The sequence below is a fragment of the Rana temporaria genome, chromosome 1 (assembly GCF_905171775.1).
Source record: "Rana temporaria chromosome 1, aRanTem1.1, whole genome shotgun sequence".
NCBI classification, from domain to species: domain Eukaryota; kingdom Metazoa; phylum Chordata; class Amphibia; order Anura; family Ranidae; genus Rana; species Rana temporaria.
The window spans coordinates 478602023-478614530 of record NC_053489.1 but is presented as its reverse complement, the minus strand read 5'-3'; the positions used below and the strand labels follow the sequence as shown (position 1 = coordinate 478614530).

Here is a 12508-nt window from a genome sequence, read left to right as displayed (position 1 = left end):
GTCCTTGCTGAACCAGCTGAATTTCAATCTGTGTATGGCCGGCGTCAAAGTGATTGTAAACCCATGAGTTTTATTTTTTAAATAACAACAAGTCATACTTACCTGCTCTGTGCAATGATTTTGCACAGAGCAAGCCTGATCCTCCTCTTGCTGGGGCTCCTGTTGGTGATCCTGGCTTCTCCCCTCACTGTGTGGCCACCATAGCAAGCAGCTTGCTATGGGGACACTCGTGCAGGCTCGCTCCCAGGGTGGCTCTTTCTGATTATGCACACGCACAATCAGACATGCACATCCCAGTAGTCTGGGTCTTGTTTTCCACTATCTGTAGTTCTTGGGATATGTAAAGGAATAATGTCAGTTCCCTGCATAATATATCAGCCAAAGTTCCACTTGGGTAAGAAGACAATTGTCTGTTTACACCTGCCACTCCATAGAGGTAAATGGAGGTTCTGCTCGGGTCTGCCTGAAAAACTATGGCAGACCCGATCGGAACGTTCGTGTGAACAGGACCTTAGTTTGTCAGTGCTGACAAACTTATCTAATTACAAATTGGCCTGCTCAACACTTTTGTGGTTCACAACTAAAAGGAAACCACAACTGGCAAGGACTTGATGCTGGTTTCAAAGCCAAAATGGCACAATTCAGCTTTTACATTTGAGACCTTTTCACAAATCCAGGCTTTGGACCTTTTGATGCTTAGATACTGGGATTTTCTTTTCTTCATTAGAATATAATGATATTATCTAATATCTTCTACATTTAGTTTTTTTTTTCTACACGTTAGGACCATCTAGAGGCACAGTATAATTCAGCCAACACTGCTTCATTATGCCTCTGTTCCGGTATAACCATACTTAATTTTATTAAGCCTTCCCAAGAAAATTATGACAGACCAGAGCTATTGTAAAGCATTGTAGAAGAAATGTTCTTCTTTTAATGTATTATCTCTAAACCTCTTATTTCTCATGCTTGTATTTTTTATATTTACTTCTACAGGAAAATGGCATCGAGGCCATGTTTTCTCTTCATCCATGTCCAGCCCCAACAATTGATTGGGAAAGTCTTCCTGCAGCTGTAAGACCAGCACACGGTTAGTATCAGTCTTTGTCCTGGTCTCTTTTTTTTTTTTCTTTCTGTTTTGAAATAAAAAAAAGTACTGTACTTTAGTTTCACCAAAGAATTGTGTATAGCTGTAGGAAAGTAAACGTGGAGAGGTTACCAATATCTGTTAGCATTAATCTTCCTTAGCCTTAGCATTGGCACCCATAGCATTGTGTCCACAGCCCACAGCATATTTGCCAAATTCCCAGGAAAAGTATTGTTTCGTAAGAGAACCAACTGTGTTTAATCTTTATAGAGTAGCTTTGTTTGTGATTTTTTTTGGCTAGTTCTTCTTGGAAATCAAACATGAGTTAAGCTTTGTAGGTGTATTACTCTGATATCTGGTGACCTAACTTACAAATGGAAATGATAAATATCATGAACTTTATGTACAAAATGTTGTTAAGAATATGTCTTGTTGCCTAAAGCCGCCCATTTGGATCTTTGTGTCAACACCAACCCTGCACTGTAGAAATGGCCGAGAAAGGCTGATTCTTTTCAAAAGATCTTGTTGGCATGCTTTTCATCCATACACCCACTATATTAGTTATTCTAGTAAAGTGACCACAGAATCAATACCAGAAAGATTCCATCTTTCAGCAGTGTATGTAACATGTTTGTATTGCAGATGTAACATTAAACCTACTAAGATTTTTTAATAATACAAACCGATATATGCAAATTAGAATAACCCACAACATTTATTCCTTTATAGCTGCTAATGAAAGCTCTGATAAAAAGATTTATCATACCTGGTTGCCACGGTTACTACACCTTGCATACTATCACTGCTCTTTGCACTTGCTCACTAAAAAAGTCCATATTTATAATTGTCCTAAACAGCCTTCACTGCAACATTGTATTTAATAGTTTCATCCATGAATTTAGTATGATACAGGATTGTCCATGTCATCTCCGTTGCTTTGTATCAATTATCCAGTTATTGTGAGAATTCTGTCTGTTAACAAAGGATATCCTTTCCAGAGAGCAGTCTCCTGAGATCCCATTATCTATTTAGTGACACCTTTTTTCATGTTAGTATTAAAATCCTAAAGTTTGTGGTTATGAATTTGTTTACCTCTGTAATTCTGTTACTACTCGATTTGGTGGCAGATAAGTAGTGAACAGATTCAAAATTCAAGCAAAACACCCTTGTTAATAGGTTTCTAATAATATGCTGGCTGCATCCGGCTACCTTATGATCCGCGGGAAGTACTCCCTCATTAACACTGAAGCTCACACACGACCGGTTTTCCTGCCAGGAAAACTGCGGGGAGAGCTTTTGGCCGGGAATCTCGGCCATGTGTATGCTTCCTCGCAGTTTTCCCGACAGGAAAACTGCTGGGAATCCCGGCGGAAAAATAGAGAACCTGCTCTCTATTTTCCCACCGGGATTCCCGGCGGTTTTAAACCCGGCAGTTTTCCTATGGGGTAACAATGCGAGGGAGCATACACACGGCTGGGATACCCGTCCAAAGCTCTCCCCGCAGTTTTCCCGATGGGAAACCTGGCTGTGTGTACACTGGGAAACTTACCAAGCAGGTTTTCGGGTTTCCCATCGGGATTCCCGGCTGACTTTATACTGGTCGTGTGTGTATAGGCCTTCACTGTGTCGATGAGAGAATCAAGCGGGTTTCAGAAAAGAAAACCGCACCATCTATGGCCGGCTTTAAATATAATCTACTGATATTATTCCTACATATTGGGCAATAATGTCTGCCATTGTCAAACCGTATTTGATCTGATGTATATATGTTCACACTGGGGGTTTCCTACTGGAGTTCAATTCTTTTTCTAAAAGCATGCTGGTAATAAAAATAAAAGGGGGGCTTTTGCTACTTGCAAGTCGCTGGCAAACTATAACACATCTTGCATACCACATTGTAATTTTGGCCCTTTGAAAGCACTTCAGCTAACACACTTTTTCACCAGTTTGCTTACCCTGTCACAATGCACCAAACCAATAACCACTTTTGAACTGCTATACACTGAATCTGACCCAAAAAGACACTGTTTATTCATATTCTTTGTCCAACTTGTCTCGCCAGCACAAGACTATAAAGCCTCATACACTTTGGGAATGTGACTTAAATACCTCTTCCACTCCACAAGAATGTTTTAACTTAAGATTTAACTTCCAAGATAAAATTTTCTAAATCCTCACTAGATGTCAATCCTACATAACTTTTACCATACCACCTCAGATTTCTGCTGGTGCTGCAAATCAGATCAAGGTATTCTCCCACCGAATATTCTGGTCATGTCTGGCATTGGAAGACCCTGACTTCTTTTTTCTACATAATAATAATAAAATTATAACAGTTTTGAGACACCTACTGAACGCAGCAAAGGCCTGCATACCATCGAAAAATGCTTCTCTACCCACAATATCTGTGGCTCTATAAGGTAGAGGAGTTTGGAAGACCTCTCCCTTTCCTTCCCAAAAAAGTGCAAAATATATCACCAAATATGGTTTTACTGGAATGACGTCACCTTCTTGGAAAAGCCTTATTGCTTAGCGATACCTAAAAATGTATTCTCTCCTCCATTGCATAAGCTGCACCCCTTTTATCTACTATCATTTTTTACACCCCCAGTTCCACCCTTTCTTATGCCACTGTAGACTGTTCCCACCGCTGCCTGGGGAATGTTGTGTGTTCATATATTAATTCTGATACCTATAGCATGTACTATGTTGTATGTTATCTCTTGTTAATCAGAAACTATAAGTTGAGTGCCCAGATTTCATTCAGTGTTTTGCACTGTATTTTTCTATGAACTCTGAAACATGCATAAATAGAAAAAGTTCCCTATCAAAGAATAGGCTTTTACTCTGTGAGTATGTGTGTGTTTGACAATAGGGACGAGAGCTAAGAAGATTTAAAAAAATATAGGCATTGATTGGTATTACCCCGTTGTTTCATTATCAGTTATCAAACAAACCATTTCTTTTGGGAAACGAGATGTTTTCTGTCCACAAATCTGATGAAAAATCGGATTTTCATACAGATCACCTGGAAACAAATTTGTTATGTCCTTATATTTGCTTTAAACCTCTAAAATAAATTTCAGGCTTGGTGTACTGTAGCTATGACATTTTTTCTCATCTATGGGCATGGTTATTCTAGAAATGTTAGTGACAATGCCATTTCTAATAAAATAAAAGGAAAGGTCTTTTCCGTGTGCTTATCTTTTAAAGCTGGGCTCTATGTAAGTGTTTCTCTTTTTTTGCACAGTTGCGTTAGTTGAGCTTAGATCAATGTAAGCGTATATATTCCATACCTGGCCATTCCCAAAACATTTCTGCACTAGTTACTGCTACTTCTGCGAACCTCATTATTACTGGGTCCCCAGCTGAGGGGCTGCCCTGCTGCATAGTAACCACAGTGGGCTCAGCAGGGGCTCCATTTAGAGAGAACCTTGTATTTTTTTTCAAAAAGTGTTTTCTGATTGCACGAGGTGGAGAGTGTGACATCACCCTCCACCTCCAGTCATCGAAACACTGGACACTGACTTGGATGTAAGCAGGTGTAAAAAAAAGGCTTACATCAGTTTACATCTGCCCATCCATAGAAATAAACTGTGATTGATTCTGACTGACGAATCCAGACTGAACGTCCAGTTGAAAGGACCCTAACACTATAGGCCAGTGATGGCGAACCTTGGCACCCCAGATGTTTTTGAACTACATTTCCCATGATGCTCATGCACTCTGCAGTGTAATTGAGCATCATGGGAAATGTAGTTCCAAAACATCTGGGGTGCCAAGGTTCGCCGTCACCCCAGACATTCAACCGGAAGTTGGAAATAACATGCTATCTCTGCACTGTGTACAATGTCTATAAGCTGCAGGTTTGTCCACTGTTTGGGAGGTTCAGCAAACAGCCAAACGAATGGATGGGTGACCAAGCAAGTAAACCTTCAGCTGCAGCGGGAACTGAAACATTTAGCAGCAGTACTACTACTGGTGCCAAATTTGGAAGCTTCCTACACAGGGCTCCTGGTTGTAATGGATCCTGCACATGCTGGCATCTTAATAACCAGTGACTCACCCCCCACCCATCACATTCAGCTGTCAACTGGGAATTCTCGGCTGATGGGTGAATGTAAACAAAGCAGCAGGGGCAGTTTTGGAAATAAAATGGCGTAAGGTCCACCCAAAATTCATACCAGGCCCTTCAGGACTGGCATGAATTTTAAGAGGAGCCCATGAAAAAAATACGACATATGGTCGCCAAAATCTTTACCAGACCCTTTGGGATTTTATAGTAGGTCAAAAAATCTTATCACAACAAAATATATTTCTGTGGTGTTTACATAAATAAAAATAATGGAAATTCACTAATTACATAAATATAAAGTACAATCAAAAGTTAAATTCTCCTTAAAGCGGGAGTTCACCCGAATTTTTTTTTTAAACATTAGATTCATGCTCATTTTGTCAAGGGGAATCGGGTAGTTTTTTTAAAAAACGAAGCAGTACTTACCGTTTTAGAGAGCGATCTTCTTCGCCGCTTCCGGGTATGGTCTTCGGGACTGGGCGTTCCTATTTGATTGACAGTCTTCCGTCAGGCTTCCGACGGTCGCATACATCGAGTCACGAGTAGCCGAAAGAAGCCGAACGTCGGTGCGGCTCTATACGGCACCTGTGTACCGACGTTCGACTACCTTCGGAAAATCGTGACGCGTCGGAAGCCTGTCGGAAGACTGTCAATCAAATAGGAACGCCCAGTCCCGGAGCCCATACCCGGAAGCGGCGGAGAAGATGTATCTCTAAAACGGTAAGTACGGCTTCGATTTTAAAAAAACTACCCATTTCCCTTGACAAAATGAGCATGAATCTAATGTTAAAAAAAAAGGTTTTAGGGTGAACCTCCACTTTAAGTATGTCCTACTGTAGATGATATGCTCATGGGAGCGGGACTTGTGGCCAGTGACTTTATAGTTTGCCCATCGTTGTACAGCGGTGTGTTGTTTTACCTGTGATATTTGTGAGTGCATTTCTTATTTAATAGAAAGTGCACGATTTCCCTATGATGGGTTGCTTTTCTTCCTATTATTCCTGAGGTGAGCTGTGCGTCCTAGAGTTTTGGCCGTGTTCCAGAAGGAAAAACACGTGAAAGCATACAGAGGAATCAGTGGGGGCTAACCCTTTTCACAAATGCATTTGATCGCTTTATAGAGATCTAATATTTATGCCGAGAGGAGCTGTGCATTCTAGGATATTGGCTGTATTCCAGGAAAAATATGTGGAAACGTACTGTGTGTCTGGCAGAATTTAACCCTTTTGACATGCACATTTGATCACTATAATGCAGAGATCATATATTTCCAGTAGGAAGTTTTCACTTTTGGTTGTCCGGAAAGTTGGGAGCACTGAATGTTTGATTCAAACTAAAAAGTTTAATACCATGGTATTTGTGGCCACTGGGTATGGATTTTTTTTTCTTTTTTTCACATACGTGTTTATGAACAATTGTGTCAGTTAACTTTTGGTTGTACTATATATTTGTGTAATTTAGTGATTATTTTTTTTTTTATACAGACATATATTTGTTGTATATAATTGGGTATATTTAGTCACAGGCTGGTTTTCACATGGTCATGTGCGCTGTTATGTTTTTAGAATTAATATTTTTGTATCTGGGTATATGTAGAACTGCAATTTTGTGTCACACCAATCACATTTGATTTTCTGTTTTATATACAAAAATCTTATTGGCTACACGCATTGTTGGTGCTTTAAAGCAGGGGTGCTCAACCTCTTGAAGAGCGAGGGCCACTTAAGTGATTGGTACCCGTGGGCCACAATGAACTATGGGGTTTTGCGCCCCACCCAAAACCACAAATGAAAACGAGCCCTTACTGTTCTGAGCTATAAGGCTGCTTTCACACTGATATGCTGTGCTTTTCCCACACCATGGGTGCAGTGCAGTGCAGCTGCAGCCTTTCTGGGGGTTAGTTGCACTGAGCCATAGACTTCTATTACATCTTGTGGGTGTGGTGCACTTTCTGAAAGCACACCAAAACTCCTGCATTCAAGAGTTTTGGTGCATGTTCAGAAAAGCATACCAAACCGCTAGAATATAATAGAAGTCTATGGCTCCGTGCAGCTAGCCCCCAGGAAAGCCACAAGTGCATTGTGCTGCACCTGCGGATCAGTGTGAAAACAGCCTAATAAGTGCTATTAGCCCATTGCAAAAGTGCAGTGTATGTGATGTTTAATACATGTTCTTTTCATCTTCCAGCTTCTGTTGCCATTGCTCTCCAGGCTGCTAGAAAATGTCCCAGGTGATGTGCACTTAATATCATTCTGCCTGAGTCCAGAGTCTGCTGTACAGAGGAAGCATCAGCCTATGTGGCTCCTGCTCCCTCCGTGGCCAGCACCAGCTCCATGCCCTCTAATGCTTTTGGGTGTCAGGTCGTCAAACCATTGATAACAATCTGGGTTTGCCTGCCTTGCATAGGCATGCACTTCCCTTGTTTGAGGTCCTGGGCCACTCCAAAAGGCTCTGTAGGCTAGGGGTTGAACACCCCTGTTTTAAAGCAGTAATAAACCACTTCCAAAAAAAAAAAACCGGGCCCTGAGTACTTTGGGTCATATTGTGCTAGTATGCATCGCATACTAGCATATTATGACAGACTTGCCTGATAAGGAAGCCCTCCTGCGGCACGCTGTCACAGCTGAAGGCGCTTCCAACTTTATCCGTTCTTCTTTCCGGGTTCACAGGCCTCGACTATCTGATTAGCCGAGCCACCAATGACATCACTCCCGCGAATGCATTTGGGAGTCTCTGTTTACGGCACGGCTCTGAAGGAATGTTCCTTCAGAGCGCATGTGCCACTGACGTCACCGGCTGCATCTAAATTAAATATCTCCTAGACAGTGCATGTTTAGGAGATATTTACAGTACCTATAGGTAAGCCTTATTATAGGCTTACCTATAGGTAAAAATCATACGTGGGGAGGTTACTCCCACTTTAAAGCATTTAGCATATCCTTCATATGTAATGAGCAAATATGGTTTTCTCCGTGTACGTATGGTAAAGGATTACAAACTATACATATGGATCAATCTTTTTATAACTGTAAGAACCATTGATGATATTCACAATAAACAGATCTCTTCTACATGTATATCTAAAAAAAAAAAAAAATACTGTATTCCCTAGAACTAGGTAATTTTTTTTTCTTGAAATGCAGGCTTCTCAGAGTAGGCTAGACTTGAGAATTTTCGAAGCATTTCCCAAATATATAATATTGCACCTTTAGGGGAAGAGAATGATACAAGTTGTCCATTTGGTCTGCCAAATATGTCAACATTTTATACAGCGGGTACAATAAGTATTGAACACAGGTTGAATGCCATATGTATTTATGTTGCTTTGGCCTTTATTTCAGTTGCTTATGTGGTCCTTGTGGACTATTCCAGTTGCTTCTTAGACACTTTGAGCTGTTTTTGCATTTGCAGTGATGTCTTTGAAGAAAGAAAGCAGTTCTGGAGCAGATTAATGCCCCATAAATGGCTGTGGATTGTACCCGAGTCTTCTAGAATATGGACATTTGTATTGTGAAGAGCCTGCATTCAGAATTACACTTTCCATACATATCAATGTTTTGACTCTTCATTATACAAATAAGCTTACAAGATTGTTTTACATAACAAATATAGATTTTTTTCACTGTGAAAGTTTTTATAAACATGGCATGTTCTGAAATAAAATGGTGTATTAAAACATTTTTGCTAATTTATAAGTCACAAGACGCATAAGGAATTTCCAATATACACGTCAGATCAGTAGATCCCTAAAGCACCACTACACACACAAAACATCATTCTTAGGTGGTAGTAATCATGAATAGATGTGTTGTTTTAAGTATTGGAATTGTAAGAACATTCATTTTGTAGAGTTACCTACATCTTATCTTCAGTAGAACAAACAAGATTTACTTTTAACATTTTTAGACAATAAAAAACTTTGATTAATGTGAGCTGACCATTAAAATTCCTTACATATTTACTGTTATCAACCTTGATCTAGTGGTATGTTTTATATACAAAGTAAACCTGCTTGTTCTATGAGAAATGTATTTAGAAAGTCCCACAATTTTATTCAAATATTTGAAATATGTTTTTTTATAAAAAAAAAATAAGGGAAATTAAACTCTCTCTATTGCCCATGGCAAACAAATGATGACTTTTAAGCAATACTTGTAGATGTATGCCTGTTTATGAGCAGTGTTCTGAGAGTTTGTGTATGTTGTTTATGAGCAGTGTTCTGAGGGTTTCTGTAGGTTGTTGCCTGTTGGAAATTTGAGCATATAGAATTTTACATGTAAGATAAATAATGTATCATTTGAGATATTTTCTATTTTGTGTACTTATGCGTTATGGAATAAAGGTTAGGTCTGATGGGATGACTGTTATATGAAAAGGGAATAGGTGGCTTGTGACAAGGAATATCCTGTACAGGCAGTCCCCGACTTACGAACACCCGACTTACGAACGACTCCTACTTACGAACGGCCTCAATCCCTTTATGCTGGTCCTGGATACCTCCGAGCAGCCATCTTGCCACATTCCACACGGCAGTACTACATGTACTGCATGGTCAGAAGAGCCCCAGAAGCGCCTGGAACATCCCACATCCCTGCACAGGTGGAGACCGGAACATCCCACATCTCTGCACAGGCGGAAGTTACACTTACAAGCAGTGTTCCGACTTACGAACAAATTCCACTTATGAACAAACTTACAGTCCTTATTGTGTTCGTAACTTGGGGACTGCCTGTACAGTCCCCTATATCGGAAAAAAAATCGGTATCAGGAGATGACCATGCATTCTTTGCAGCCTCGAATGCAAGATGCCCTTATAAAAAATTCTTAGGAAATCCATGTAAATTGTAGGTAAGCCCTAAATGGGTAGGGAAGATATCTGATTGGGTGGCACTTAAAGCCCAACTTCAGTCCATTACATGAGCCACATCAACATCATTAATCTGGATACAGAACGGCTTTCTACTTGCAGGACACAGAATAATGGCATGATACTAGTATTAAAATAAGACTAGAGAATGCATGTTCATATTATCAGACTCTTCGTCCATATTACAGGGACTCCCATGTTTAGAACTGGCATTGTGCTGCTACTGTTTTACTGTTTGAGTACTACCAGGTGTATTCTAACTGCTTTTGACTAGGGATGAGCTTTGTGTTCGAGTCGAACTCATGTTCGTCTCGAACATCGTATGTTCGACCGTTTGTCGAATTACTAACGTTGTGGCCGTTCGCGCCAAATTCGAGTGGCGTGTCACGGCCCATAATTCACTGTGGCATCGCAGTGCATTGCTGGCTGATGATTGGCCAAGCATGCACTATGACCCGCATACTTTGTCCAATCACAGCGCGCAAAAAACGGAGAGCCATAATTGGCCAAAGCCAGGGTGGCCTTGGCCAATTATGTCTCAGGGGGTTTAGTACACGCCCCAAACTATATAAGGCCGCCCCCGTGGGGGCCTCGTGTAGTGTGTGGCGGTGGTTCCTGCGCCCACCAAGATAAACCAAAATTTATAAAAAGTATATAAATTTATTATGAAGTACACAATATATAAAAAAGAACATTGGAATATAGGGCTGCAACTAACGATTATTTTCATAATCGATTAGTTGGCCGATTATTGTTTCGATTAATTGGACAATAGCCTTAAAAAAAAAAAAAAATTGCAGTTTGGCCCAATTTGTTGTTGGGCAGATTACAAAACACAAATTGCCGCAAAAACACATTACATGCTTTTCTACAGCTTCTCCATTGAAGTATATTGAACCAAAAAAAAAAAAAAATGGCACCGTTTTGCGTTAAAAAGTCCTTGCCCTTTCCAAATACGCAGCAGCTGAAAAAAAATCATGGATGTGAATGTGCCCCATAGGAAAACATGTAAATGAACTGTAGTGTGTTTCTGCAAAAAGCACCAAAAAACAGAGGTGTGAACCCAGGCCTAAGATGTTTAGTAACATAATGGGGTTAATAAAACAAAAATAAGTACAAAAATAGCAAATAATTGCTACTGTAAGGGGTTCATTTTTTTACTGTGGGACAGTGAAAGTAATATTTACAGTAGCGATTTGCTTTTTTGTACTATGAAGGGCTAATTTTAGTTTTTTTAACCCCATTATGTTACTGGCCGATTAATCGATTAAGAAAATTGTAATCGATTAATTTTATAATCGATGAGTTGTCGATTAATCGATTAGTTGTTTCGGTCCTATTGGAATACATTATATCCAGATACATGTTGTTGCTAAAAAAAAACAAAAACTGCTCAAAGTCACACCCGACAGCTGTTTTGGTATATAGAAACCTTCTTCAAGGGGTTTATAGACATTTTAGATTCAAGATCAGAAAAATGTCTAAAAAAGGAACACACATTATATTAATTTAAATATTCTAGACATACCAAGCATTGATAGCACAACAAATAAAGACACACCAAAAAAAAAAATAATAATATAATAGTTGTATTGATAATATGATGCTTGCATAATTAGACACATAAATTCGTATTCCAAGTGTCAAAAAGCATGCGTAGCTCAAGTTGTCATTTGGAGAAAAAGCTCACAAATATTTCTCCCCGATGAGGTCCCAGACCAAAAACAAGCCTCCTAAAGGGGTTACCTCCAACAGTGAACAAGGTCGGGTTCGACACCATCAATTCCTCTCTTGGTCTAAATACAGACACATGTCCTAAGCTATTTAGATACTGGGAGGAGGTGGTTGCCAAAATAAATAAAACTTTTAAAACCAAGCTTGAAGCTGAGTCTAAGATATGCTTGCTAGGCAGCATAGAGGAAAATAGAGTGCCAGCCACCTCCCTTGAAGTGGTACTGAGATGCCTCTTCCAGGCAAGGAAGTTAATTGCGTTGAGGTGGCAGGCCCAGATACCACCCACTGTTAAATCCTGGGTTGAAACCATTAACACAATGATTTGGAGTGAGAGAGTGACACTCACTAGGCAGGGCAATTATAGAAAGTTTGTGAGGATGTGGAAACCTTGGCTAGACGAAACAGGATGCTCTATATAAAAAGAGGACAGCTGTCATTCAAATTCAATAAATATCTTAACCCACTATCAGGCATTCCTGTATGGGGAAGATTCACCCAATAAAGTATATTAATTTTAAAAATTGGCTCACGGTGTGATGGGAGGGTGAGGGTGTGTGGGGTGGGGGGGGGGGTTGCGAGGTAAGACAGTTTAGAATAAAGAGGCTTTTCACTTATTTAAAATGGTACAAAGAAAGAGGAGAGGACAAGATAGGGGGAAAACGGGGATAAATGTATGGTTGTGTATTTTTTATACTATGCACGAGGATGTAACATTTCTTGTATCTTTTTGTATGCAAACAACAAT

General features: G+C 39.9%; 1 protein-coding gene across 2 annotated transcripts in view; it reads left to right on the top strand.

The window, feature by feature from the left end:
* The window catches only part of GSTCD (glutathione S-transferase C-terminal domain containing), a 252930-nt gene that overhangs the window by 110279 nt on the left and 130143 nt on the right, over nucleotides 1–12508 (top strand). For both annotated transcript variants that reach the window (XM_040329687.1, XM_040329686.1), the window contains exon 5: nucleotides 997–1090. In XM_040329687.1, the coding sequence (XP_040185621.1) occupies nucleotides 997–1090 (94 nt within the window). The remainder of the gene's footprint in view (nucleotides 1–996; nucleotides 1091–12508) is intronic.